At 44.3% G+C, this 26,690-nt stretch overlaps 1 protein-coding gene across 2 annotated transcripts; it reads right to left on the bottom strand.

Annotated features, from left to right (window-relative positions):
- Positions 1 to 16,869: 16,869 nt before the first annotated feature.
- On the bottom strand, positions 16,870 to 25,527 carry LOC127568555 (di-N-acetylchitobiase-like). Of its 2 annotated transcripts, none has more exons than XM_052012442.1 (5): positions 25,457 to 25,527; positions 24,652 to 24,823; positions 24,477 to 24,574; positions 21,213 to 21,371; positions 16,870 to 17,777 (listed from the first exon to the last, which is right to left on the bottom strand). In XM_052012442.1, the coding sequence occupies exons 1-5, from the start codon at positions 25,472 to 25,474 to the stop codon at positions 17,592 to 17,594; spliced, it is 633 nt and encodes a 210-aa protein (XP_051868402.1). In that variant the 5' UTR covers positions 25,475 to 25,527; the 3' UTR covers positions 16,870 to 17,591. The 2 variants fall into 2 exon arrangements, with proteins under 2 accessions (XP_051868402.1, XP_051868403.1); XM_052012443.1 differs by lacking the exon at positions 25,457 to 25,527 and adding an exon at positions 25,066 to 25,249.
- Positions 25,528 to 26,690: the final 1,163 nt, after the last annotated feature.

A 26,690-nucleotide genomic window follows, 5' to 3' on the forward strand; every position in this document is an offset into this window, starting at 1 on the left:
ATGAGCCTGATTGAACTCTTTGAGGATGTGGCAAAGCACAATGATGAAGGTAGAGCAGTGGATGTGGTGTACATGGATTTTTAGTAAGGTGTTTGATAAGGTTCCTCATGGAAGGCTCATTCAGAAAGTCAGGAGGCATGGGATCCAGGGAAACTTGGCTGTGTGGATTCAGAATTAGCTCACCCATGGAAGACAGAGGCTGGTAGTAAATGGAACGTACTCTGCCTGGAGGTGTGTGTTCAGTGGTTTTGGTCACCTCATTATAGGAAGGATGTGGAAGCCTTAGAGAGTGTGCAGAGGAGATTTACCAGGATGTTGCCTGGACAGGATGTTCTGGTCGCCTCCTTATAGAAAGGATGTGGAAGCTTTAGAGAGGGTGCAGAGGAGATTTACCAGGATGTTGCCTGGACAGGATGTTCTGGTCGCCTCCTTATAGAAAGGATGTGGAAGCTTTAGAGAGGGTGCAGAGGAGATTTACCAGGATGTTGCCTGGACAGGCTGTTCTGGTCGCCTCCTTATAGAAAGGATGTGGAAGCTTTAGAGAGGGTGCAGAGGAGATTTACCAGGATGTTGCCTGGATTGGAGAGCACGTCTTATGAGGATAGGTTGAGCGAGCTGGGGCTTTTCTCTTTGGAGAGAAGGAGGAGGAGAGGTGACTTGATAGAGGTGTACAAGATGATAAGAGGCATAGAACGAGTGGACAGTCAGAGACTTTTTCCCAGGGCGAAAATGGCTAATGTGAGGGTGCATAATTTTAAGGTGACTGGAGGAAGGTATAAGGGGGATATTAGAGGTAAGTTTTTTATACAGAGAGTGGTGGGTGTGTGGAATGCATTGCTGGCTGAGGTTGTGGGGGCAGGTACATTAGGGACATTTAAGAGCCTCTTAGATAGACGCATGAATGATAGAGAAATGGGGGGGGCTATGTGGGAAGGAAGGATGTGGGGGGGATATTAGAGCAGGATAAAATGTTGGCACAACATGGTGGGTCGAAGGGCCTGTGCTGTGCTGTAATGTTCTATGTTCTATGTAAACTACGATTTACACTACATCCACCTTTCACATCCTTCCACACAAACTTGGGCAATAATGGTGTTATAGAGTCATAGAGCAAGACAGCACAGATAGAGGCCCTTCGGCCCAACCAGTCCATGCTGACCACGGTGCCTACCCAGCTAGTCCCAATTTCCTGCGTTCAGGCCATATCCCTCCAAGCCCCGCCCCTCCATGTCCCTATCCAAGTGTTTCTCCAATGATACTGTTGTACCTGCCTCACCCACTTCCTCTGGCAGCTCGTTCCATACACCCACCATCCTCTGCGTGAGAAAGTTACCACTCTTTTATTTAAATTAATTTAAAATTGAATTTAAATCTTTAAATCCCTCTTAAATCTTAAAAATTAGCAGAGTTATGAAAGAGAAGGAGAAAATAGAATGAGAGGAATCTTGCCAGAATTTTTCATTATTTGGAGCTTTTACAAATGGATGAGGACTAGAGGGGAGTTTGTGTTGTTCCATTGTTCAAGAAAGGCTCAAAGAATAAGCCAGGTAATTATAGGCCGTTGAGCCTGATGTCAGTCGTGGGTAAATTATCGGAAGGTATTCTGAGGGACAGGATATATAAGTATTTGGATAGACAAGGCCTGATTAGGGATAGTCAACATGGATTTGTGAGTGGTAGGTCATGTCTAACCAATCTTATCCAGTTCTTTGTGAAGGTTACCAAGAAGGTCGATGAGGGAATGGCGGTGGATGTTGTCTACATGGACTTTAGCAAGGCTTTTGACAAAGTCCTGTATGGGAGGCTGCTCCAGAAGGTTGTGTCACCTGGCATTCTGAATGAAGTAGCCAATTGGATTCAACATTGGCTAAGCGGGAGAAGCCAGAGAGTGGTAGTAGATGGTTGTCTCTCTGACTGGAGGCCTGTGCCTAGTGGTGTGCTGCAGGGATTGGTGCTGGGTCCGTTGCTGTTTATCATCTATGTTAATGATTTAGATAATAATGTGGTAAACTGGATCAGCAAATTTGCGGATGACACCAAGATTGGGGGCATAGAGGACAGCGAGGAAGGCTATCAAAGCTTGCAGCATGATCTTGACCAGCTAGGAAAATGGGCTGAAAAATAGCGGATGGATTTTAATGCAGACAAGTGTGAGGTGTTGCACTTTGGGAGGACAAACCAGGGTAAGACTTACACAGTGAATGGTAGAGCTCTGAGGTGTGCGGTAGAACAAAGGGACCTGGGAATACAGATCCATAGTTCCCTCGAAAGTGGCAACACAGGTAGATAGGGTCGTAAAGAGGGCTTTTGGCACTTTGGCCTTCATAAATCAGAGCATTGAGTACAGGAGTTAGGATGTTATGTTGAAGTTGTACAAGACATTAGTGAGGCTGAATTTAGAGTACTGTGTGTAGTTCTGGTCACATAGCTACAGGAAGGAGTGCAGAGAAAATTTACACGGATGTTCCTGGGACTTGAGGACCTGAGTTACAGGGAAAGGTTGAATAGGTTAGGACTTTATTCCCTGGAGTGCAGGAGAATGAGGGGAGATCTTATAGAGGTATACAAAATTTTGAGGGGTATAGATAGGGTGATGGATGCAGGCTTTTTCCCCTTAAGTTGGGTGAGACTAGAACTAGAGGTCATAGGTTTAGGGTGAAAGGTGAAATATTTAAGGGGAGCGGAGTCTGTTGGTGGCGCTCCATGGACTAAGTCATAATTTGGCTTTGGTCCAGGGACTTTTCAATCTATTATTTACCACCCTTTAATACGTCTTTTACAATACGGGCACAAGTTTAATCTTGATTTTTAACAGTGAAAATGACCACAAGATCTAAAGCCTCTGCTAATGGTAAAGGTAGTGGAGAACAACCTACTTTGGAAGCTATTTCTAATCTGGACAGAAAGTTTGATCGGAGCTTTGCCGAATTGAAGTCTATTTTAAAAGACTTTGAAGAAAAGCAAAAATACACTTATCCAGGAAAACGCCAAACAAAGGCAATTAATTGCTAAACTCGACCAAGCTGGTAAAGAGAGAGGCCAAACTCCACTCACTTGAAAAAGCCTTAATTACGACCAAGCAAAACCTGGAAAAGCAACAGAGGATCATCGACCTGGAAGGACGCAGCAGGAGGAAAAATTTAAGGATCATCAATTTTCCAGAAAATACCGAGACTAGTAACCCTACGGAATTCTTCTCTAATCTTTTGGTAGATGTTTTTGGTTCCGAAATGTTCCCTCATCAGCCCATTTTGGATAGGGCTCATAGAGCATTAAGATCTAAACCTGCTCCGGATCAAAAACCTTGGCCAGTAATACTGAGATTCCATTTTGTCAGCGTCAGGGAGCTCCTGATTCGTACTGCTTGTAGACGTGGAATGATTCAATTTAAACAATGGAAGTTTCGAATAGTTGAAGATTACACCCCAGAAGTTATGAAAGAAAGGCTGACCTACAAACCAATTATGGCTCGTCTTCATCAAAGCAATTATCATCCTGCATTAATATTCCCAGCAAGGCTGCGAATTACACTGCCTGATAAATCTCGTAAATGGTTTAAATCTATTCAAGAAGCCAAGAATTTTCTTTTGAATTAGCTTTTAATTTTAGAAGCTAAGAAATTGCAGAAGAGACACAGTGTTTTTCCTTTGATTTACTACCTACTTGTTTTATTATCTAATTAATTTTTAGATTTAAACCTTTCTTTTTCCTTCTTTTAATATTTTTAATGTCTTGTTTTAGTAACAATTAAGAATTTAACAAAATAACTGATTGTTTGCTTTCTTTCGAAATAATTATTAAATTGTATTTTTTAACTGTCAGCTGTTAACGGCCTTTGGCTCTGTTTCAATCTCACAACTATGTTGTGAGTTCGTTATCTCTATTTGTATTATGTTGCTCATTTTAAGACAAAACATGGGTGGTTTATATATTTTTTCAATTTGGACTATTGCCACCAATAGACCAGGGGTTAGTTCAATTCGAGGGTAGTGTACTGGTTGCCTATTGGCCAGATTTTGGGCTGTTGGGGGGAGGGGGGGTGGAGTTGTTTTTATGTTTTTTTTCTTCTGGGCTAAACTACAAATTTTTCTAAATTGTCGTCACATCCGTTTCCTCTTTGAATATTTTTTTTACTTCTTCCTGTTGGTAAGACTTGGAAGTATTAAGATTAACCCTTTACATACCATATTTTTTTAATCTGTTAAAATGGATAAGACTATTAATTTTATTTCATGGTATGTTAATGGCTTAAATAATCCACTTAAACGTAAGAAGATTTTTTAAGTTTTTCATAGACTAAATGCTCAGATTATTTTTGTTCAGGAGACTCACATCAGGAAGAAAGATAATCAACGTTTTTTTTAGATTTTGGAGGGGTCAACAGTTCCATTCGAATTCACAAGCAAAGGTGAAAGGAGCTTCTATTTTTATAGACTCCTCAATTTCGTTTGTTCATCATGAGACAATATCAGACCCAAATGCTAGATTTTTATTAATCACTGGTCTGCTTCATGATAAAAAAGTTGTTATGGTTAATGTTTATGCACCCAATGTAGATCACCCTGAATTTTTTAAACATCTATTTGCATTTTTTCCTAATTTAAATGAATACACTCTGATTATGGGTGGAGATTTTAACTGTTGTCTAAACCCTTCCATGGATAGATCTGTATCAAATCCTGCACTTCCAAACAAATCCGCTGTCTTTATTAATTCCTTTTTAGTTGAATCTGGAATCTTAGATGCTTGGAGATTTCTACATCCATATGATAAAGAATTTTCATTCTTTTCTCATGTTTACCATAACTACTCGAGGATTGATTATTTTTTATTGATGCTAGATTAGCTCCACTTACTATGGACTGTAAATACGGTGCAATTGCCATCTCTGATCATGAACCATTGATCTTATCAATTAAATTACCAGATGTATCCTTTGATGTCAGACAATGGCGATTTAATCCTTCTCTATTACAAGACTCAGATTTCATCCAATTTATCAAAGAACAGATTTCATTATTCTTTTTAACTAATTTTACTGAAGAAATTTCCAGTGGGATAATATGGGATACTTTTAAAGCATATATCCGTGGTGTCACAAACCAGCAACAAAAGAAACACACTGAGCATGATTCAGTGTTAAAAACTATTTTATTAATCACTACTTATGATAATACGTAAAATAAAAGTAAAAATGTTAGTATGTTAGAATTCAAGAATGTTAAACCTCGAACGTTAACCCCAAAACTAAACTCGTCGTGTGTGTGTGTGACAAAGTCCAAAACTCCCAGTTCCTGAATGGTTCTTAAAGTTCAGTTCCGCAAGCCATAAGGTGAAACATGAGCAAGGGCTTCTTCAACAACCACCGTTGTCTGAAGATAAGACGTAGACGTAGAGAAACATAGAGAGAGTAAATACGAAATCCAAATGTTCCACGATGGAACCCAAACGACACTTCAGTGTTTACTCGGTAGTGACTTCCTCACCCCGAAAAGCATCCGAACCGTGGTCGTCCACACACAAATACCTGTTTCCTTCTACAGGTCAGCAACAAAGTGAACTCCACCGGATTACTTCCAACTTCCATACATGGATTTCAGTGGCAAACACAGTTATTGTTTCTCATCCATCGATAGAGAAAACAAGCAGGCTGGTGTCTCTCTCCCTTCTCTCTCTCTCTTCTTCTTCTTCTTCAACAACCACCGTCATTACGTCCTTTATCTTCTATTGACGTAAGCACGCCCCACACACACATACACACACACTCTCTATCTTAAAGGGACTTTCACTGAGTCCGTAACAGTGGTCAAATTATTTCATATTCCGCTGGCTTGAAAAAACAAACTAATAATGAAATACATATATTGGCTGACAAGATTAAAGAAATCGATAAAAAATATTCTGATACTCCGAATCTGGAGCTTTTTAAAAAGAGAACAGGACTCCAATTACAACATAGTTTATTATTAACATCTTCAATTGAAAATCTACTACTTAAAAACAAAAGTCAATTTTATATACATGGTGACAAATCCAGTAAATTATTGGCCAACCAATTGAAAACTACTTTATCTAAACGTCAGATTAATAAAATTTGTAAACCAGATGGTACTTACACGATAGATCCTGTTCAAATCAACAAATCCTTTCAAGAATTTTATTCTTCTTTATACCAATCAGAATCCCCTGAGGATCCTACATCAATGTATGAATTTTTAAGAGATCTGAAGATTTCCCAACTATCTTTAAATGAATGTTCTACATTAGATGCTCCCATTTCGGAGGAAGAAATAAAGAAAGTAATATTTTCAATGAACTCCGGTAAAGCACCCGGCCCTGACGGATATACAGCTGAATTTTTTAAATCCTTTTCTGATATTCTTGTTCCCTGGTTAGCCAAAATTTTTAAAGATGCCCTATCAGTGGGTAAACTACCACAATCTTTCTATGAAGCAACTATTTCTTTAATTCTTAAAAAGGATAAAGATCCCACTGATTGTGCATCTTATAGACCTATTTCTTTATTCAATGTAGATTCAAAAATATTTTCCAAAATATTGGCCTTTAGACTGGAAAAAGTTCTCCCTGTAGCGGTTGCTACCGCGGAATAAAACAAGACGCTAGTCGGAGGATTGCTGAACAAGAACTGGTTTATTTTCCCGCCTTGCGCAGGCCCTTTAAGGGAGACTGTTCCTGCCCAATGAAACTGGCAATGACGTAAGTACTACGTCATCAAGACATTCCCGCACGCAGGTTCTCCCCGTCGCTCGGAAAGATGAGGCCCGCCGCCATCTTGGGCCTCGTCGCTCCTAAGCCGCGCGACCCGACTGCCGAGCCGGTTCGCCCGACTAAACGGTGAGTCGCCACACAACCCCCCCCAGAACCAGCGATACAGTCCCCAAGGTCCGTGGGCTGTGCCAGCTGCCGCTTAGGGGGCCGGCCTCTGCGTCGCGGCATTGCAACCTCGACAGGTTGCTGCAGATCCAAATGGGCCGGTTTGAGGCGGTCCGCCGTGAAAACCTGTTCCCTGCCTCCAATGTCCAAAATAAAGGTGGATCTGTTATTCCGTATGACTGGGAACGGTCCCTCATATGGTCGTTGCAATGGCGCCCGAGGTGTGCCCCTGCGAACGAAAACAAACTTACAGTCCCGTAGTTCCTTGGGCTGGCAGGATGGGGCTTGACCGTGCCGTGAGGTGGGAATCGGGGCCAAGTTGCCAAGCTTCTCGCGCAGTCTTTGCAGGACTGCTGGGGGTTGTTCCCCTTGGTCCCGAAGGGCAGGTATGAAATCCCCGGGGACAACTAGGGGCGCCCCGTACACAAGCTCAGCTGACGAAGTGCGGAGGTCTTCTTTGGGGGCAGTGCGTATGCCGAGCAGGACCCAAGGCAGCTCGTCAACCCAGTTAGGACCTTTCAGGTGGGCCATCAAGGCTGATTTCAGATGGCAGTGAAAACGTTCCACCAACCCGTTTGATTGAGGATGGTAGGCCGTGGTGGTGTGCAGCTGCGTCTCTAGCAGGTTCGCTAATGCAGCCCAGAGATTGGAAGTGAATTGGGTGCCTCTGTCTGAAGTGATGTGGGCTGGAACACCAAAACGTGAGACCCAAGTTGTGAGCAGCGCCCGGGCGCAGGAATCAGTTGTGATGTCAGTCAGGGGGGTTGCCTCAGGCCACCTCGTGAACCGGTCCACGATGGTAAGGAGGTACCGGGCTCCTCTTGAAACCGGCAGAGGGCCCACGAGGTCGACGTGTAAGTGGTCGAACCTCCTACGGGTAGGCTCGAACTGCTGTGGTGGGACCTTGGTGTGTCGCTGGATTTTTGACGTCTGGCAGTGCGGACAAGTCCTGGCCCACTCACTGACCTGTTTGCGCAGGCCATGCCAGACAAACTTGCTGGCGACCAGTCGGACAGTAGATCTGATGGACGGGTGTGCCAACCCATGTACCGAGTCAAAAACGCGTCTCCGCCAGGCTGCAGGGACTATAGGGCGGGGCTGACCAGTCGCAACGTCGCAAAGTAGGGTCCACTGACCTGGACCAACCAAGAAATCTCGGAGCTGCAGGCCCGAGACTGCGGTTCTGTAGCTGGGCAGTTCGTCGTCGGCTTGCTGTGCATCAGTTAGGGCCGTGTAGTCGACACCCAAGGATAGGTTGTGGATGGTTGGTCTGGAAAGTGCATCAGCAACGACATTATCCTTTCCAGAGACATGTTGGATGTCAGTTGTGAACTCGGAAATGTAGGATAAATGTCTCTGCTGACGAGCTGACCAGGGATCGGAGACTTTGGAGAAGGCAAAGGACAGAGGCTTATGATCGGTGAAAGCGGTGAAAGGCCTGCCTTCTAGAAAGTATCGGAAATGCCGGACCGCCAGATACAGTGCTAGAAGTTCCCGATCAAAAGCGCTGTACTTCAGTTCGGGCGGTCTAAGGTGCTTGCTGAAGAATGCCAAGGGTTGCCAGCGGCCTTCGAGTAGCTGTTCCAGTACCCCACCCACCGCGGTGTTGGACGTGTCTACCGTGAGGGCGGTCGGGACGTCAGTCCTAGGGTGTACAAGCATCGTGGCGTCTGCCAGGGCGTCTTTGGCCTTAACGAAAGCAGCCGCAGCCTCGTCAGTCCAGGTGATGTCCTTGCCCTTACCAGCCAGCAGCGAGAACAGAGGGCGCATGATACGGGCTGCTGCAGGGATGAACCGATGGTAAAAGTTGACCATCCCAAGGAATTCCCGTAGGCCTTTGACTGTGTCGGGGCGGGCAAAATGGCAGATAGCGTCCACCTTGGCGGGTAGGGGTGTTGCCCCGTCGCTGGTGATTTTGTGGCCGAGGATATCGATAGAGTCAAGTCCGAATTGGCACTTGGACGGGTTGATCGTGAGGCCGAAATCGCGGAGGCGGGAATACAGCTGGCGGAGGTGGGAAAGGTGTTCCTGGCGGTTACGGCTGGCGATCAGTATGTTGTCCAAGTAAATGAACACGAAGTCCAGGTCTCGGCCTACCGCGTCCATCAGCCGCTGGAAGGTCTGCGCGGCGTTCATAAGGCCGAACGGTATCCGAAGGAATTCGAACAGGCCGAATGGGGTGATAACCGCAGTCTTGGGGACGTCATCCGGATGGACTGGGATTTGGTGGTATCCCCTAACGAGGTCCACTTTGGAAAAGATGTGGGCCCCGTGTAAGTTCGCTGCGAAGTCCTGGATGTGAGGGATGGGATAGCGGTCCGGGGTGGTAGCGTCATTCAGCCTGCGGTAGTCGCCGCAGGGCCTCCACCCTCCGGTGGCTTTGGGGACCATGTGCAGGGGGGAGGCCCAGGGGCTGTCTGACCTGCGAACAATCCCCAGCTCCTCCATGTGACGGAACTCTTCCTTTGCCAGGCGGAGCTTGTCTGGAGGTAATCATCGTGCTCAGGCATGAAGGGGTGGCCCTGTAGTAATGATGTGGTGTCGTACCCCATGTTTGGGCCTAGAATTTGTAAACGAAGGTGCCAAAATTGATGGGAATTCGGCTAGGAGCTTGGTGAAATTGTCGCCAGAAAGGGAAATGGAGTCCAGGCGCGGGGCTGGTGGGGTGATTTCTCCCAGGGGATAGGTCTGGAGAGTGCTAGAGTGGACTAACCGCTTCCTTCGCAGGTCGACTAACAGGTTGTGGGCCCAAAGGAAATCGGCTCCTAGGAGTGGTCGGGCGACGGTGGCAAGGGTAAAGGTCCAGGCAAAACGGCTGCCGCCAAATTGTAATTGAAGTGTATGGGTGCCGAAAGACTGTATCGTTGTACCGTTGGAGGCATTGAGTAGAGGACCTGGTGGCCTGGCACGAGTGTTGCGGCCGGTCGGGGGCAAAATACTGACCTCCGCTCCAGTATCAACGAGGAAACGCCGTCCAGATTTCTTGTCCTGAACGAAGAGGAGGCTCTGTCGGCGGCCAGCCGCCGTAGCCATCAGCGGCGGCTGGCCCTGGCGTTTCCCTGAAACTTGCAGGGTGGGCGGCATCGACGGGCCTCCGCACCCCACCTCTGATGGTAGAAGCACAGCTGGTCACTTGTGTCGTCGTCTGCATTCCTGGGGTGTGGCTGCTCGGTTGCTGGGGCCGGGCGAGGCGGGCGTTGGGCTCGCGGCCTGGTGATTTGACTGATGGACGAACCGCTCTCGCGCTTGGCCCTCCACAGGACATCTGCCCGGGCGGCCACCTCACGGGGGTTGCTGAAGTCGGCGTCAGCTAACAACAAGTGGATGTCATCGGGGAGCTGTTCGAGGAAGGCCTGTTCGAACATCAGGCATGGCTTGTGTCCCTCGGCCAATGCCAGCATCTCATTCATTAGGGCAGATGGGGATCTGTCCCCCAGGCCATCCAGATGAAGCAGGCGGGCGGCGCGCTCACGACGGGAGAGGCCGAAGGTCCTAATCAAAAGGTCTTTGAAAGCCGGGTACTTATCTTCCTCCGGAGGCGATTGGATGAAGTCTCCAACCTGGGCAGCTGTCTCTTGGTGCAGAGAGCTAACCACATGGTAGTACTTCGTGGAGTCGGAGGTGATCTGCCGAAGGTGGAATTGTGCTTCGGCCTGGTCAAACCAGACGCTGGGCCGAAGTGTCCAAAAGGTGGGCAGCTTGAGGGCCACTGCGTTGGCTGCTGCGCTGTCGTCCATTGCGCGGGTCCAAAAGCCGTTTGGACCATCGGGGTCACCAATGTAGCGGTTGCTACCGTGGAATAAAACAAGACGCTAGTCGGAGGATTGCCGAACAAGAACTGGTTTATTTTCCCGCCTTGCGCGGGCCCTTTAAGGGAGACTGTTCCCGCCCAATGAAACCGGCAATGACGTAAGTCCTACGTCATCAAGACTTTCCCGCACGCGGGTTCTCCCTGTCGCTCGGAAAAACGAGGCCCGCCGCCATCTTGGGCCTCGTCGCTTCGACGCCGCGCGACCCGACTGCCGAGCCAGTTCGCCCGACTAAACGGTGAGTAGCCACATCCCACAAATTATCCCTGAAGACCAGACAGGATTTATTCAGAATCGTTATTTACATTTTAATATCAGGAGATTAATGAATATTATATATACTCCTTCATCCCAAATTCCAGAATGTATTGTTTCACTAGATGCTGAAAAGGCGTTTGACAGAGTCGAATGGGAATATCTATTCACTACACTTCAAAAATTTAGTTTTAGCCCTAAATTTATATCTGCGATTAAAATGATTTATTATACACCTATGGCTTCAATACTTACTAATAATCAAAGATCTCCTTTGCTTAGGCTTTTTCGAGGTACTAGACAAGGTTGCCCGTTAAGCCCTTTATTATTTGATATTGCTTTAAAACCCTTGGCTATTGCACTTCGGGACTCTTCAAATGTATGTGGCATTACTCGCGGACAGAAGATTCATAAGATATCTTTTTATGCCGATGACCTGTTACTTTATATTTCTAATCCGGATGAATCTATCCCCGCAGTACTATCACTACTAGATCAGTTTAGTGTTTTTTCTGGCTATAGATTAAATCTTAATAAGAGCGAACTTTTTCCATTGAGTATGCAAACTCCAATTTATAGCCAGTTACCTTTTAGATTGGTAACTATTTTATGTATTTAGGTGTTAAAATTACCAAGAAACATAAGGACTTATTTAAAGCTAATCTATTGCCTTTAATTGACCATGTTAAACAATTATTTACTAAGTGGTCTCCACTGTCTTTATCATTGGTAGGCCGAATTAATGCAATTAAGATGAATATTTTACCAACATTTTTATATTTATTTCAAGCGATTCCAACTTTTGTCACGAAATCTTTTTTTGACACTATTGATTCTAAAATTCTTTCATATATTTGGCAGAATAAAAACCCAAGGTTAAGTAAGAAATATTTACAAAAATTAAAAAAGGATGGTGGTTTGGCCTTCCCTAACTGTAGATTATACTATTGGGCAATTAATATTAGATATTTAATTTTTTGGATACAAGATTGTGATGTAATTCAATGCCCCAAATGGGTACAACTTGAGCATCAATCAGTTTCTGACTTTTCATTAGTTTCTATTTTAAGTGCTTCTCTCCCTTTTGCACTTACCAAGTTAAGTAAACATACGACTAACCCAATTGTTAAACATACAATACGAATATGGTTTCAATTTCATAAATTTTTTGGATTGAATACATTTAATTTGTCAAGTCCCATTCAATCTAATTTTTTCTTTCATCCATCCAGAGTTGACTCAGCTTTTTCCATATGGAGAAGGAAGGGAATAGTATGTTTTCGGGATCTATTCATTGATAACTTTTTCATCTTTTGAACAATTGTCTAATAAATATAATTTGCCTAAGATCACACTTTTTTCGATATTTGCAGATTAGAAATTTTTTAAAAACTACTATACCCTCTTTTCCGACACCTTACGAAATTGAAACTACGGAAAAAATTTTAGGTCTTAATCCTTATCAGAAGGGCTTGATAGCAATAATTTATGATTTAATTATGAAAATACGTCTAGAATCACTGGACAAAATTAAGAATGAATGGGAGAGTGAACTCCAGACATCTACACCTATAGAGACTTGGAAGAAAATTCTTCATTTAGTCAATACATCTTCAATGTGTGCCAGACACTCGTTGATACAGTTTAAGGTAGTTCACAGGACCCATATGTCCAAAGATAAGTTAGCTCGTTTCTATAACCATATAAATCCCATATGTGATAGATGTAAATCGAATGTGGCTTCTTTGGCACATATGTTTTGGTCCTGTCCTCTTCTGGAAAAATATTGGAAAGATATTTTTAACATTATTTCAAATGTATTGAAGATTGATTTACAACCTCACCCTATCACTGCAATTTTTGGATTACTAAGGATAGAGTCTGGCCATTTATCTCCTTCCGCTAACCGTATGATTGCCTTTGTTACATTAATGGCCAAACGATCCATTTTGCTTAAATGGAAGGATCCAATACCCCCTACTACTTTTCAATGGTTCTCTCAAACTATATCATGTTTAAACTTGGAAAAAATTAGGAGCGGTAATGTTGATCCTTCGATTAAATTTGAAGATATTTGGAGTCCATTTATTCAATATTTTCACATGATGTAGATCCCCTTTCAATAACTTTCCAACTTGGAGGAACAGACTTGATGACATAATATTGCTCTGTTTCTACTGAGAAATTTTAGTCCAGTTTTTTTTTTCTTTTTTTTTGTTGTTTGATTTTCTTTTAAAAAGATTTTTTTGTTTAGTTTATATTGTTTATAATTTTTTAATTGATTTGTTTTTTTTTTAATTTATATAATAAATCTTTTTCTTTCTTTTCTTTTATATTATATTCATTTACTAAGAGATCATTGGATCTACAGTTTTTTTAAAATATTTTATTGTTCTTTATGATTATATATGCTGTGATTGTTATCCTGATCTCTTTGTATTACATGTGTAAATATTGATGCTATATATCAATCTGTATTAATTTGAAAACTAATAAAAAGATTGAAAAAGAAAGAAATATTTAAGGGGAATCTGAGGGGGAACTTCTTCACTCAGAGGGTGGTGTGAGCGTGGAGCGAACTGCCAGCGGAAATGGTAGATGCGGGTTCAATTGTAACCTTCGAGAGAAGTTTGAATAGTTACGTGGATGGGAGGGGTTTGGAGGGATATGATCCGGGGGCAGGTAGATGGGACTAGGCAGAAGATCAGGTCGGCATGGACTAGATGGGCTGAAGGGCCTATTTCTGTGCTGTAGTACTCTATGACTCTTTGAAAGTGGCAACAGAACTAGAATCGGGTGGTGAAGAAGGTCACGCTTGCCTTCATCGGTCAGGGCACAGAGTATAAGGGTCTTGAAGTCATGTTGCAGCTGTATAAAACTTTGCTTAGGTCACACTTTGAGTATTGTGTGAAGTTCTGGTCGCCCTCTTACAGGAAGGATATGGAGGCTTTGTAGAGGGTTCAGAAGAGGTTCACTAGGATGCTGCCTGCATTAGAGGGTATTAAAAGGTGAGGTTGGACAAACTTGGATTGTTTTCTCTGGAGCGTCGGAGGCTGAGTGAAGACTTGAGATATCTTTATCTTCTGGCGCCAACACAGCATGCCCACAACTTCCTAACCCATACGTCTTTTTGGAATTTGGGAGGAAACCGGAGCACCCGGAGGAAGCCCACGCAGACACGGGGAGACCGTACAAACTCCTTACAGACAGTAGCTGTGGAAGTTATAAAGTTATGAGAGACATAGAAAAGGTAGACAGCCAGAATCTTTTCCCAGGGTATAAATGTCGAATACAAGAGGGCATAGGTTTAAGGTGAGAGGGGGAAATTTAAAGGAGATGTGCGGGGCAAGTTTTTCACACAGTGTGGTAGTTGATGAGAACTAGAGCGGAAGCAGATTAGATAGTGGCGTTCAAGAGGTTTTCAGACAGACACATGAAATATGCAGGGATGGAGGGATATGGATCATGTGCAGGCAGAAGGGATTGGCATCATGCTCGGCACAGACATTGTGGGCTGAAGGGCCTGTTCCTGTGTTGTATTGTTCTATGTTCTATGTTCTAATATAGAATTTCAGGACCTTCAGAAGGGAGAATGTGGAGGTTTCAATCATTGGAGTGTTAGGGGAAAGCTCCTGAAGATCAGTGGGGGTGCCCATAAATGGGGAATTCATCACTGGGCAACTGAAGAAGCAAGTTGGGGAGAGGGAGGACTCTGTTCAATGGGGGAACTGAGGTAGGACCCTGTGTTTTGGGAGTTATTGGGAGGAATGAATGGGGTACTTCTGAATGATAGGATTCAAGAGAACATGTTAATGAGGGAGATCAGTGATAAATTAGGGGACCTCTAGATATGAAGATTAAAGTAGGATCTGGCACAGGCCACTCTGCCCCTCAAAACTGCTCTGACATCTAATAAGATCATGGCTGCAAATGTGACCCTGGGAATCAGGCCCAGTACAACAAGTTAGAGGAGGGCACGGGTGGAGGGGAAACTGGGTGAGCTGTGAATGGAGCTATAGGGAAGGGCACTGGTGAATGGGAGTTTGGGGAGCGACCAGTAATTTAAGATTTATTGCCAGAGCCCAGATAATAGGGTAATTATGGTAGTTCTGGGAATGGTGTGTGGCACAAGTAAATGGGGAAGTTGAGTCAGGACCGAGAATTGTTGGCAGGAATGATTAAATTGGTGGAATTGGGGAAGGCTACTGGTTGTTGGGCAGCAGTGAGTGAGAGCACTGGTTGGGCAGCAGTGGGTGAGCACTGGTTGTTGGGCAGCAGTGGGTGAGCTCTAGTTGTTGGGCAGCAGTGGGTGAGCTCTGTTCCATGACACTGCCCCGTGCCCTGCCATTCACAATAGAAGTCCTACGCTGGTTTGACTTTCCAAAATGTAAAATCTCACACTGATCTGTATTGAAATCCATTTGCCACTCCTCAGCCTACTTCCCTAACTGATCAAGATCTTTCTGTGATCTACAATAACCTTCCTCACAATCAACAGCACCTCCTAATTTTGTGTCATCTGCAAATTTACTGATCAATCCTGCTGCGTTTGCATCCAAATCTCATTTATAAATGATGAACAACAAGGATCCCAACACCGACCCTACGGCACACCACTGGTCACCAGCCTCCAATCCAAGAAACAACCTTCAACCACCACCTTCTGCCTCCTATGCCTGAGCCAACTTTGAATCCACCTCACCAGCTCTTCCTGGATTCCATGGGACCCAACCTTCCAGACCAGCCTACCATGTGGAACCTTGTCGAAGGCCTTGCTAAGGTCCAAACAGACAACGTCCACTGCCCTACCCTCATCTATCTTTTTGGTTACCTCTTCAAAAAACTCTAAACGGTTCATCAAGCATGACTTTCCACCCACAAAGCCATGCCGACTCCTCCAAATCAGACTAATCAGACCAAATGCCAGCAGATTTGTCTTGTTGACTTCGTTGTTGACTTGTTCAATGAAGTATAGAAGAGATGTGCTAATACTGAACATTTGCAAAGCAAAGGTGTTCTGCCACCTCCCTCCCCACTCTACAACACCACTCTTTGACATTAGAGGTTCACAATGAGCCCCTGGAAATACCCTTGCCATACTCTGAGCCACCTTACAACAAAAGGAAATATCAGTGATGAAATTCACCGTTGCCTTCAGTACATCAGCATTGCCCTTGGCCAGTTGAAAAAAAGGATGTTTGAAGGTCAGACCTTAAACCCAACACAAAACCTACTGGACTGCAGGGATCTCTGTCCTCCTACATGCTTCAGAGTTTGGACTACCTGCAGTGGGCACCTCCAGCAGTTGACAGATACCACCAATTCTGCCTCCACAAAATCCTTGAACTCCACTGGAAGAAGTGATCCAAAGTCAATGTTCTCTTCCAAGACAACATCCTCAGCACTGAGATCCTAATTAAGTCAACCAGCCACATCATTCACAACCCAGATACTAGATTCCTGAAGCACACACTCTATTCCAAGCTCCGTCACAGGAAGGAGCTAACTCAATGGAACAAGGAAAAGATTCACGGATGTTTTCACTCCTGGGCCCATGACGAAGAGGGATTCCAGCCGGCGCTGAAAAGCTTGAGTCCATGCGTTCAGCTTCCACCTGTACCTGATGTAAGCGACAGAAAGACTGCATCACCTCCTGATTTATCACCTTCCTGTGGTGTCAGACGCCCCCTGCCCCTTTTCTGATGGAGACTGTGGGGCGTACTCTGGCGTCACTGGTCACCTCAGAACCCACAGCACTGGAGGGGAAACAAGTCATCCTTGGTCCTGAGGGACTTCCTGAGAAGGAGACGAAGGATTGATGAGGATAGTAAGTTTTGGCCCATTCCCAACTCTTAATGGAGGAAAGGAACAATTGAAAGGCTGTATAAGATAAGATATTTATTTATTAGTCACATGTACATTGAAACACACAATGAAATGCATCTTTTTATGTTACTGAAAATGTGCTGGGGGCAGCCCGCAAGTGTCGCCACGCTTCTGGCGCCAACATAGCACACCTACAACTTCCTAACCCATATGTCTTTGGAATGTGGGAGGAAACCAGAGCATCCGGAGGAAACCCACGGAGACACGGGGAGAACGTACAAACTCCTTACAGACAGCGGCGGGAATTGAACCCGGGTCGCTGGCACTGTAATAGTGTCATGCTAACCGCTACGCTACCATGCCGCCCTGACATGGTACTACTACTACTGACACTTAAACTTGTAACAAGGCAGAAATGAAATCATAGAGACCAAAAAATTAAACAGATGACACACATGTACGTTATCAGAGTTAAATCAGTGCCCAGTGGGAGAGATAAATACCGACAATCCAAAGAACAATCTAAGTAGCAAGAAGATTTACCTTGTGCTGTCATTGAACAATTTGTCAATTAATACAGTGTTAATACAATTACAAACAATCGAAGCTGCTTGAAATTGTAAACATTCCAGTACATATTTATTAGTACACCGCTTTTCATTTAAATTTATTAGATAAAATGTTACGTTTTTTTATGAATCAATGTTTATTTAACTGCTATTGCTGGAAATTAGTTTATTTTTATTTTGTTTTCTTGCAAGTGATCAGATTATACAAAAATTAAATGGTTCAAACTCAGTACATTCATCAGGGAGGGCACAGAGCATTCCACATTTCTTCAGCCTGCATTGCTGCTCTGGCATCACCAGTGTAGTTTATATTATTTGCAGCCAACACACCAATGCCACGGAGTTTCAGTTTCTTCAGGATCGATGACCTCATTGAAATGCTCTCTGGATCATTGTACCAGACCTCGTGATATGTTCTACCATCCTGCCGTAAAGCAAAAGAGAGTTACCCAGATAAAAGCCAATGTTAGGTGGACACATTGTTCTTGGTTATTGGTTATTGGTTTATTATTGTCACTTGGTACAGTGAAAAGCTTGTCTTACAAACCGACTGTACAGGTCAATTCATTACACAGTGCAGTTACATTGAGTTAGTACAGAGTATATTGAAGTAGTGCAGGTAAAAACAATAACAGTACAGAGTAAAGTGTCACAGCTACAGAGAAAGTGCAGTGCAATGAGGTGCAAGGTCACAACAAGGTAGATCCTGAGGTCATAGTCCATCTCATTGTATAAGGGAACTGTTCAATAGTCTTATCACAGTGGGGTAGAAGCTGTCCTTAAGTCTGGTGGTACGTGCCCTCAGGCTCCTGTATCTTCTACCCGATGGAAGAGGAGAGAAGAGAGGATGTCCCGGGTGGGTGGGGTCTTTGATTATGCTGGCAGCTACACCAAGACAACGAGAGGTAAAGACAGAGTCCAAGGAGGGGAGACTGGTGTCCATGATGTGCTGGGCTGTGTCCACAACTCTCTGCAGCTTCTTGTGGTCCTGGGCAGAGCAGTTGCCGTAACAAGCCGTGATACATCCAGATAGGATGCTTTCTATGGTGCATCGGTAAAAGTTGGTGAGAGTCAAAGTGGACAAACCAAATTTCTTTAGCCTCCTGAGGAAGTAGAGGCGCTGGTGAGCTTTCTTGGCCATGGCATCTATGTGATTTGACCAGGACAGGCTGTTGGTGATGTTCACTCCCAGGAACTTGAAGCTCTCAACCCTCTTGACTTCAGCACCATTGATGTAGACAGGTGCATGTACACCGCCCCCCTTTCCTGAAGTCAATGACCAGCTCTTTTGTTTTGTTGACATTGAGGGAAAGGTTGTTGTCATGACACCATGCCACTGGGCTCTCTATCTCCTTCCTGTACTCTGACCCATCGCTGTTTGAGATACGGCCTACAATGGTGGTATCATCTGCAAACTTGTAGATGGAGTTAGAGCAGAATCTGGCCACACAGTCGTGAGTGTATAGGGAGTAGAGTAGAGGGCTGGGGCACCAGTGTTGAGAATAATCATGTCGGAGGTATTGCTGCTCATCCTCAGTGATTGCGGTCTGCTTGTTAGAAAGTCCAGGATCCAGTTACAGAGGGAGGTGTTTTGTGACAAGCTTGCTTGGAATTATTGTATTGAAGGCAGAGTTGTAGTCAATAAACAATAGTCTAACGTCTGTGTCTTTACTGTCCAGATGCTCCAGAGCTGAGTGTAGGGCCAGGGAGATGGCATCTGCTGTAGACCTGTTTCACCGATAGGTGAATTGCAATAGAATTGCAATTCCATTGGGTTTCCCCTGGGTACTTCTGTTTCTCCCATGTCCTAAAGGAGGCCTAAGACCCTTTTACACCAACATTTCCCTTGTCTTGTAGCATACTGTGCTACTGCTGTAATAAGCTAATTTTCATGGCATTTATACCCTGTGTATGTCTGCCCATGACCACAATAAACTTGAACTTGAAATTGAATAACACTGGAATTGTTAAGCAGACTTACTTGGTTGCAAGTAGTGGAGCTGCCTCACAGCTCCAGTGACCAGGTTCACTTCTGACCTCCGGTGATGTCTGTGTGGAGCTTGTATATTCTCTCCGTGATTGAGTGGGTTTCCCCTGGGTGCTTCTGTCTCTCCCATGTCCCAAAGGAGGCCTGAGACCCCTAGGTAGGTCCCTTTTACACCAACATTTCCCATCTATCATCGTTTTAAAAAAATACTCTGCGTTTCTCCCTTCCAGAGTGGATAACCTCACATCTATCCATGTTATGCTGCATCTGTCAACTATCTTACCTCTCAGTCAATTGTCTAAATTGCCTAGAAGCTCTTTGCATCCATGCCGATTCACATTCCTGCTTATTTTCATCTCATCAGCAAACTTAGAAACAGTATGTTTTGTTCCCTCATCTGAACCATTGATGTATACGATGAATAGCAGGGGCCCACAGTCATTCACAAGTCTTTACCTGCCAGCCCAAGTATCCTTCATTCCGACTTTGTTTTCTGTCTAGCGACCAATTTTTAATCCATGCCAGTAAAATACCATCAGTCCCAGGTGCTAAATTTTGCACACTAACCTCTCATGTGGGACTTATTCAGTTTTATGAAAATCCAAATGCACCACATGTAATCTCATGTACACAGCAAACTCAATAACTCTTTCATAAATCTGTGCTGACTTTGTCTGATTCAGTTAATATTTCCTAAGCGTTCTGTTATCATTTTCTTAAGTCGATTATAAAGGGAGATAGGTAATAAAATAAGATTTTAGATAAATATGTTGTCTCTATCTTCACAGTGGAAGACACAACGTATGCATTCCATTTACTGGGGATCAAATTTTAGCCAATTGATAATATCGAATAGAAACATTGGAGAATATTCTTCGGCTGGCAGATGAAGACTTGTGAATGACTGTGGGCCCCTGCTATTCATCGTATACATCAATGGTTCAGATGAGGGAACAAAACATACTGTTTCTAAGTTTGCTGATGAGATGAAAATAAGCAGGAATGTGAATAGGCATGGATGCAAAGAGCTTTTAGGTAATTTAGACAATTGACTAAGTGGTAAAATAGTTGGCAGATGCGGCATAACATAGATAAATGTGACAAAGCCTCTGAAAGTGAAGATCACCAACACAGGACTCTGAATGGCTGCAGAAATCCTACAGGCATTGATGGAGATATTCCAAAATTCTCTTTTCCCTGAAATTAGCTGTCTATGATACAATTTTTTTAAGGAAAGGAATAGAGAGAGAAAGCAGGGGCCAGAGAGCAGATGGGTGTCAATTGGCCATTTTAAAGGATCTCTCACAAGGGCAGCTAGAAACTCGTATTACTGTCAGACAGATGTACATCTTTTATACGAGGGAAATGATATTGAGCAGATATGGATGCTTTCTTAATAAAATATGGGAGTGGGGGAAACTGGGTGTATTGTATCTGGATTTTCAAAAGGCAACCTAAATTCTTCAATCCAATGGTTGCTTCTCACAATAGGGGGTCAGTGTTTGGGGGAGAGAAATGAACAAAGATAGAGGATGAATTGAAAGGTAAAGGCGTAATAATATAAATGGACCATTTTTGTCGATCTGAGAGAGCGTATTTGGTTTGTTCTCATCTTAAACTCAAGACAATCTCTGCATCTACGTTTGATTATACAAAATACTTTAAAATATCAACTAGGTTCAGGACTTGGAATATTCACTCCCAAATTCTTGGCAGATCTCCTACACCAAATTAGCACCAAGCAGACTGGATGTTTTGAGCTTTATGGAGTTGGTTACACAGAAATTATTCACTCTGATCGATTGGAATATTTGCATTGTGTGAAGAAAGCTCTGATGCACGAGTCCCCAATGTGCATTGATGCAGTCTTACCAAGTAGACAAAATACGGGGCTTTCTGATCGTCATCCCAGAATCTGCCAGTCAGTGATCTTGGCAGGCGCTGCACGATCTCTTTATATGGGATCTTTCTTGCAGCAGAATAACTACAAGGAACACTTTGGGCAGTCATTTCCAATTCACAGCTGCTAGCCTGAGAAATATAAAAAAGGACAAGTGAATTATGTGTGTAAGTACAGTTACTCTGATAATGTGAAAAATACAGGGAAAGCAGAAGTGGTTTATCTGATGAATGTATCTCAGGAAGGCAGGTTGGTCAGAATGGACAAGTTGGGCCAGCAGGCCTGTTTCCGTGAACAACAATGTGAACCATATCACGTCCAACAGAGTGCTCAAAATATATATTCTACTGAAAGGAAGGAGTTAGCATGACACGTATGAGACTACATCGATACATTCGGACATTAAAGAACATTGGGGTACAGAAGAATGAGAGGGGACCTCATAGAAACATTTCGAATGTTGAAAGGACTGGACAGAGTAGATGTGGCCAAGTTGTTTCTTTTGGTGGGTGAGTCCAGGACAAGAGGGCACAGTCTTAGAATTAGAAGGTACCCACTTAGAACAGAAATGAGGAGAAATTTCTTTAGCCAGAGGGTCGTGGATTTATGGAATTCGTTGCCACATACAGCTGTGGAGGCCTGATCATGGGGGGTGTTTAAGGAGGAGATCGATAGGTATCTAGTTAGTCAGGGTATCAAGGCATATGGGGATAAGGCCGGGAATTGGGGCTAGATGGGAGAATAGTTTAGCTCATGGTGAAGTGGCGGAGCAGACTCGATGGGCCGAATGGCCTACTTCTGCTCCTTTGTCTTGTGATCTTGTGAAGAAATGGGGCATATATTTAGATGTCCGTTACAGAGACAAAGATGCATGGATTGAGACCTGAACGATGAAGGGCACATAACGTTTAGGAAAGAGGGGAAGCCCAAACTCACTGGATTTTTTGAAAAGGTAACAGAGAGAGTAGACATGGTAATAAGTATTTAGTGAATGGTAGGGCCCTGGGGAGAGTTGTAGAACAGGGGGACCTTGGAGTACAAGGACATGGTTCCCTGATAGTGGAGTTACAGGTAGACAGGGTGGTGAAGAAGACGTTTGGCACGCTGGCCTTCATCGGTCGGGCACTGAGTATAGAAGTTGGGAGGTCATGGTGCAGGTGTACAAGATACTGGTGAGGCTGCACTTGAAGTACTGTGTTCAGTTTTGGTCTCCCTGCTATAGGAAAGATGTCATTAAACTGGAAAGAGTGCAGATAAGATGTACAAGGATATTGCCAGGACTCGAGGGTCTGAGTTATAGGGAGAGGTTGGACAGGCTAGTACTTTTTCCTTGGAGCTTAGGAGACTGAGAGGTGATTTTATAGAGGTGTATAAAATCATGGGGCATAGATAGTATCAAGAATTAGAAGGCATAGATTTTAGGTGAGAGGCGAGAGATTTGAAAGGAACCTGACAGGCAACTTTTTTTACACAGAGGCTGGTACGTATATAGAACGAGCTGCCAGAGGAAGTGGTTGAGGCAGGTACAATAACAACTTTTAAAAGAAAGTTGGTTAGGTACATGGATTGAAAAGGTTTAGAAGGTTATGTGTCAAATGGGACTAGCTTGGTTGGGCACCTTGGTCATTTTGTGGGTAGAAGTTGGTCTGGATTTATGAACAGACGTTCCTTCCAGAATGCAGGACATCACTCACAAGAGAGGAACTGGTATTGTACAGCACCGTCTCAAGGAAGTGTGATTTGTTTTTACAGATTGACACAACCTGTGTAATGGTGTCAGAACAACAGCCTAGCCCCTAATGTCAGCAAGTCAAAAGAGCTGGTTGTTGATCTAAGGAAGCAGGGGAAGCACTGTGGGGGGTGGGGGGGGGGGGGTGTTGGGGGAAGGGACGATTGATTACAACCCTATCTTCATCAATGGAACTGCTGTAGCGATGGTCAACAGCTTCAAGTTTCTTGGCATTCATGTCTCTAGCAACCCCCAGAACAACTATACAAAAAGATGTATTTCACTGTGTGTTTCGATGTACATGTGACTAATAAAGAAATCTTATAAAACCTCCTGGTCCCTCCATACTGAAAGCAAATCAGTGTATGTACTTTCTTTGGCGCCTGAGAAGGTTTGGCTTGTCCACCTGGATTCTCTCGAACTTCTACAGTGTGCTATAGAATGTGTCCAGATGGGTTACATTTCAGCCTGGTACAGCATCTGCTCTGCTCTAAACCACTGGAAGCTGCAGAGAGGGATAAACACTGCTCTATCCATCACAGGCTCGTCACATCCTTCTGTCCACCACCTTCACAGTGCGCTGCATAAGGAAGGCTGATTGAATCGTCAAGGATGCCTGCCACCCTGGCCATTCCTTTTATTCTCTTCTACCCCCTGAGAGAAGATACAGGAGCTCGAAAGCCCGGACAACCAAAGAACAGCTTCTTCCCCACTGCTGTCAGACTCCTGAATCAATCACCTCTTTCACATCCCCTTCCTGGTGGTGCTTCCATGGTCTCGAACCCTTAATTCTACATCTTCCGTTATTGTCACTTCAACATTTCTTTTTGCACTACCACAATTCACACATCTATACTTTGCACCATTCTGTTGCTGTTGTATTTATGATTACCAAGGTACAATTTCATTGCACCCTGGTGTATATGACAATAACCTAATCTAATCTAGACAAGTACAGGTGGCTCAGTACTGATGGCAAATTGAAGGCCATGAGAAGTCTTAAACTTATTACAATTTTTTGAAGGAGTCACCATGCAGCAAAAATATTGGGTCTTTCCAAAGTGCAATGAGGTGCCCCGATGGGACCGAGGCTTGAGCTTCAGATGAACTAATTACACTCCCATTTCCAGTGCGATACAGATGAATCACCTCTCCAGAAGGGAATGAATGAGACAGATTACACAGCCATTGATCTGTACGGATAAACCGTACAGAGAATGTGTGTGTACACATGCTGGTCAGTGGATCGCCCAGCGGATGCTCGTGCCTGCCGGTCGATCATTTGACAGAAACATCATGCCACGGGAAACATCACTTTTGGCACAGGGCTTTGGGGACTCGTGTGCTTCAGGTCTCGTCGATCTACAGCTGTAAGTTGCTCAGTTTCTTTATCTTGGTTCGTATGAATCAGTAAAGACGTTTAATCTACCGCAACATAACAGCCATGAAAAAACAATGGACAAAATTTCATTGAAAATAGAGAAGATACATGAGAGCAACACCTTACCCCGAGAAAGCGCTGGCAAGTATAGTCATAACCGGACCAACGAACGCCCATCACCAGCTTTCTGGAGTCAATGCCCAGTTTGATATAAGCCGACATACCTGAAAGGACAAGTTGAATAATTTGGATCTCAGTCAGTATCGTGAGGCGGTGAGGTTGAAGGTCTCACTGAACATACCTGATAAAACATGGTGATAGGCAGCACTTGACCTTGCGACGCAACCGTCCCGCATATCATTTGGAATATCAAAGGATGCCACAAATAAAATGTCACAGGCTTGTGAAATTGTTAAAAAGTCAAAGCATCGCTCATTCTTGCAGTTTGGAGACCAAGGCACATTAAAGGAGACCTGAAAGCCAAAGAGTAACAAGAGATCAATTTCATCTGTTTACTTACACTGGGTGCCACCAGTAGTTACATGTTCAGATGAAGTCTCAGCTCAGGAACGGTTAATAAGAGTTTTCTCGGTACAGAGTTGAATATGGCTCGGACAGACGGGGCTTCAGGAATGAGGAAAAGAGAGAGCCTGAAATGACAGGATCCTCGGCCATCAAAATATTAATCTAGTTCGATTCACATCGCCTCACCCACCATTTTTACTTAACCTTTATAAAGGCTTCAAAGTGCAGGCAGTCCCTGGGTTACGACAGGGATCTGTTCCTGACAACTGTTCGTCACCCGAGCTGTTAGTAAATCGGAAACGAACAACAAGTGTGTGGGAGAAGGTCACAGAAACAGCAGTGACGGGAGACCGCGCAGGCACAGGAAGAGTGGCCTCCAGCCGGTCTCACTGACCCGGTGAGTGAGTGCGTCAGAGAAGGTACGCGGAAATGCTCCGTTCCAGAAGATACCTGCAGCCCACAGCAGCTGGAAAATCTCTCCCCGTCCATCCCACCGGTCTCCCAAATGCTCGTTCATACATACGGGCTGACCATAAGTCAGATGTCTGCAACACGAGGAGGACATGTAAGAACAAACTCACTTTGTCCGCATCCAGCATTTGAGACGTCGGCGGGTTAGAGTTTTCAAATAGTGGTCAGAGGTACGTTTGATGCTCTCTGTTTCTCCGATCCAGTGATACGCAGGGCAAATTCTGCCTCCAGCACTGAGCAGGATTTACACAGCTCACACAATCACTGCCCTAACCACTTGGCTGAAGAGCCATATTTCAGGAAAGTGAGATACATGTGGTGAAGAAGGTCCCAGTGGTGTTCCGCAGGGATCAGTGATGTGACCTCAGTGATATTTCGATAAATGGGCTGATTAGTAAGTTTGCAGATGGCACAAAAATTGGTAGAGTTGGGGATAGGGAAGAAGGTCGTCAAAGGATTCAGAAGGAAATCAATCGGTTGCAGATATGGGCAGATGGAGGCAAGTGTGAGGTGTTGTACTTTGGAGGGTCAAATGTAAGGCAAAAGTACGCAGTAAATAACAGGACCCTTAGGAGCATTGATGTACAGAGGGATCTTGGGGTACAAGTCCATAGCTCCCTAAAAATGGCAACTAAAGTAGATGAGGAGGTAAAGAAGGCGTGTGGCATACTTGCCTTCATCAGTCGGGGCATTGAGTATAAGAATCAAGACATCATGTTGCAGCTGTATCTCTGGGTGCTCCGGTTTCCTCCCACATTCCAAAGACGTACGGGTTAGGAAGTTGTGGGCGTGCTATGCTGGCATCGGAGGCGTGGAGACACTTGCGGGCTGCCCCCAGAACACTCCACGCAAAAAATGTATTTCACTGTGTGTTTCGACGTACATGTGACTAATAAAGAAATCTTATCTTATCTTTGGTTAGGCGGCATTTAAAGCGGAACACCACTGGGACCTTCTTCACCACATGTATCTCACTTTCCTGAAATATGGCTCTTCAGTCAAGTGGTTAGGGCAGTGATTGTGTAGTTCTCGTCACCCTATTACAGGAAGGATGTGGAGGCTTTGGAGAGGGTGCAGAAGAAATTCACAGGATGCGCCTGGATTAGAGGATACGAGCTATAAGGAGAGGTTGGACAAACTTGGGTTGTTTTCTCTGGAGCAACGGAGGCTGAGGGGAGACCTGATAGAAGTTTATAAAATTATGAGAGGCACAGATAGGGTAGACAGTCAGAGTTTTTTCCCAGGTTAGAAATGTCAAATATTAGCGGACGTAACTTTAAGGTGACGGGGAAAGCTAAAAGGAGATGTGCGGGGTAATTTTTGTTTTTACACAGAGAATGGTGG

The sequence above is a fragment of the Pristis pectinata genome, chromosome 3 (assembly GCF_009764475.1).
Source record: "Pristis pectinata isolate sPriPec2 chromosome 3, sPriPec2.1.pri, whole genome shotgun sequence".
NCBI classification, from domain to species: domain Eukaryota; kingdom Metazoa; phylum Chordata; class Chondrichthyes; order Rhinopristiformes; family Pristidae; genus Pristis; species Pristis pectinata.

Bases quoted from the DNA above. Each gene is read 5' to 3' on its own strand.
- LOC127568555 (XM_052012442.1), bottom strand. The intron at 24,575-24,651 runs GTATGTTCAGTG...TTGTCCTTTCAG, and splicing joins CTATCACCATGTTTTATCAG to GTATGTCGGCTTATATCAAA. The intron at 21,372-24,476 runs GTAAGGTGTTGC...TATATTTCTCAG, and splicing joins CTTGCCAGCGCTTTCTCGGG to GCTAGCAGCTGTGAATTGGA.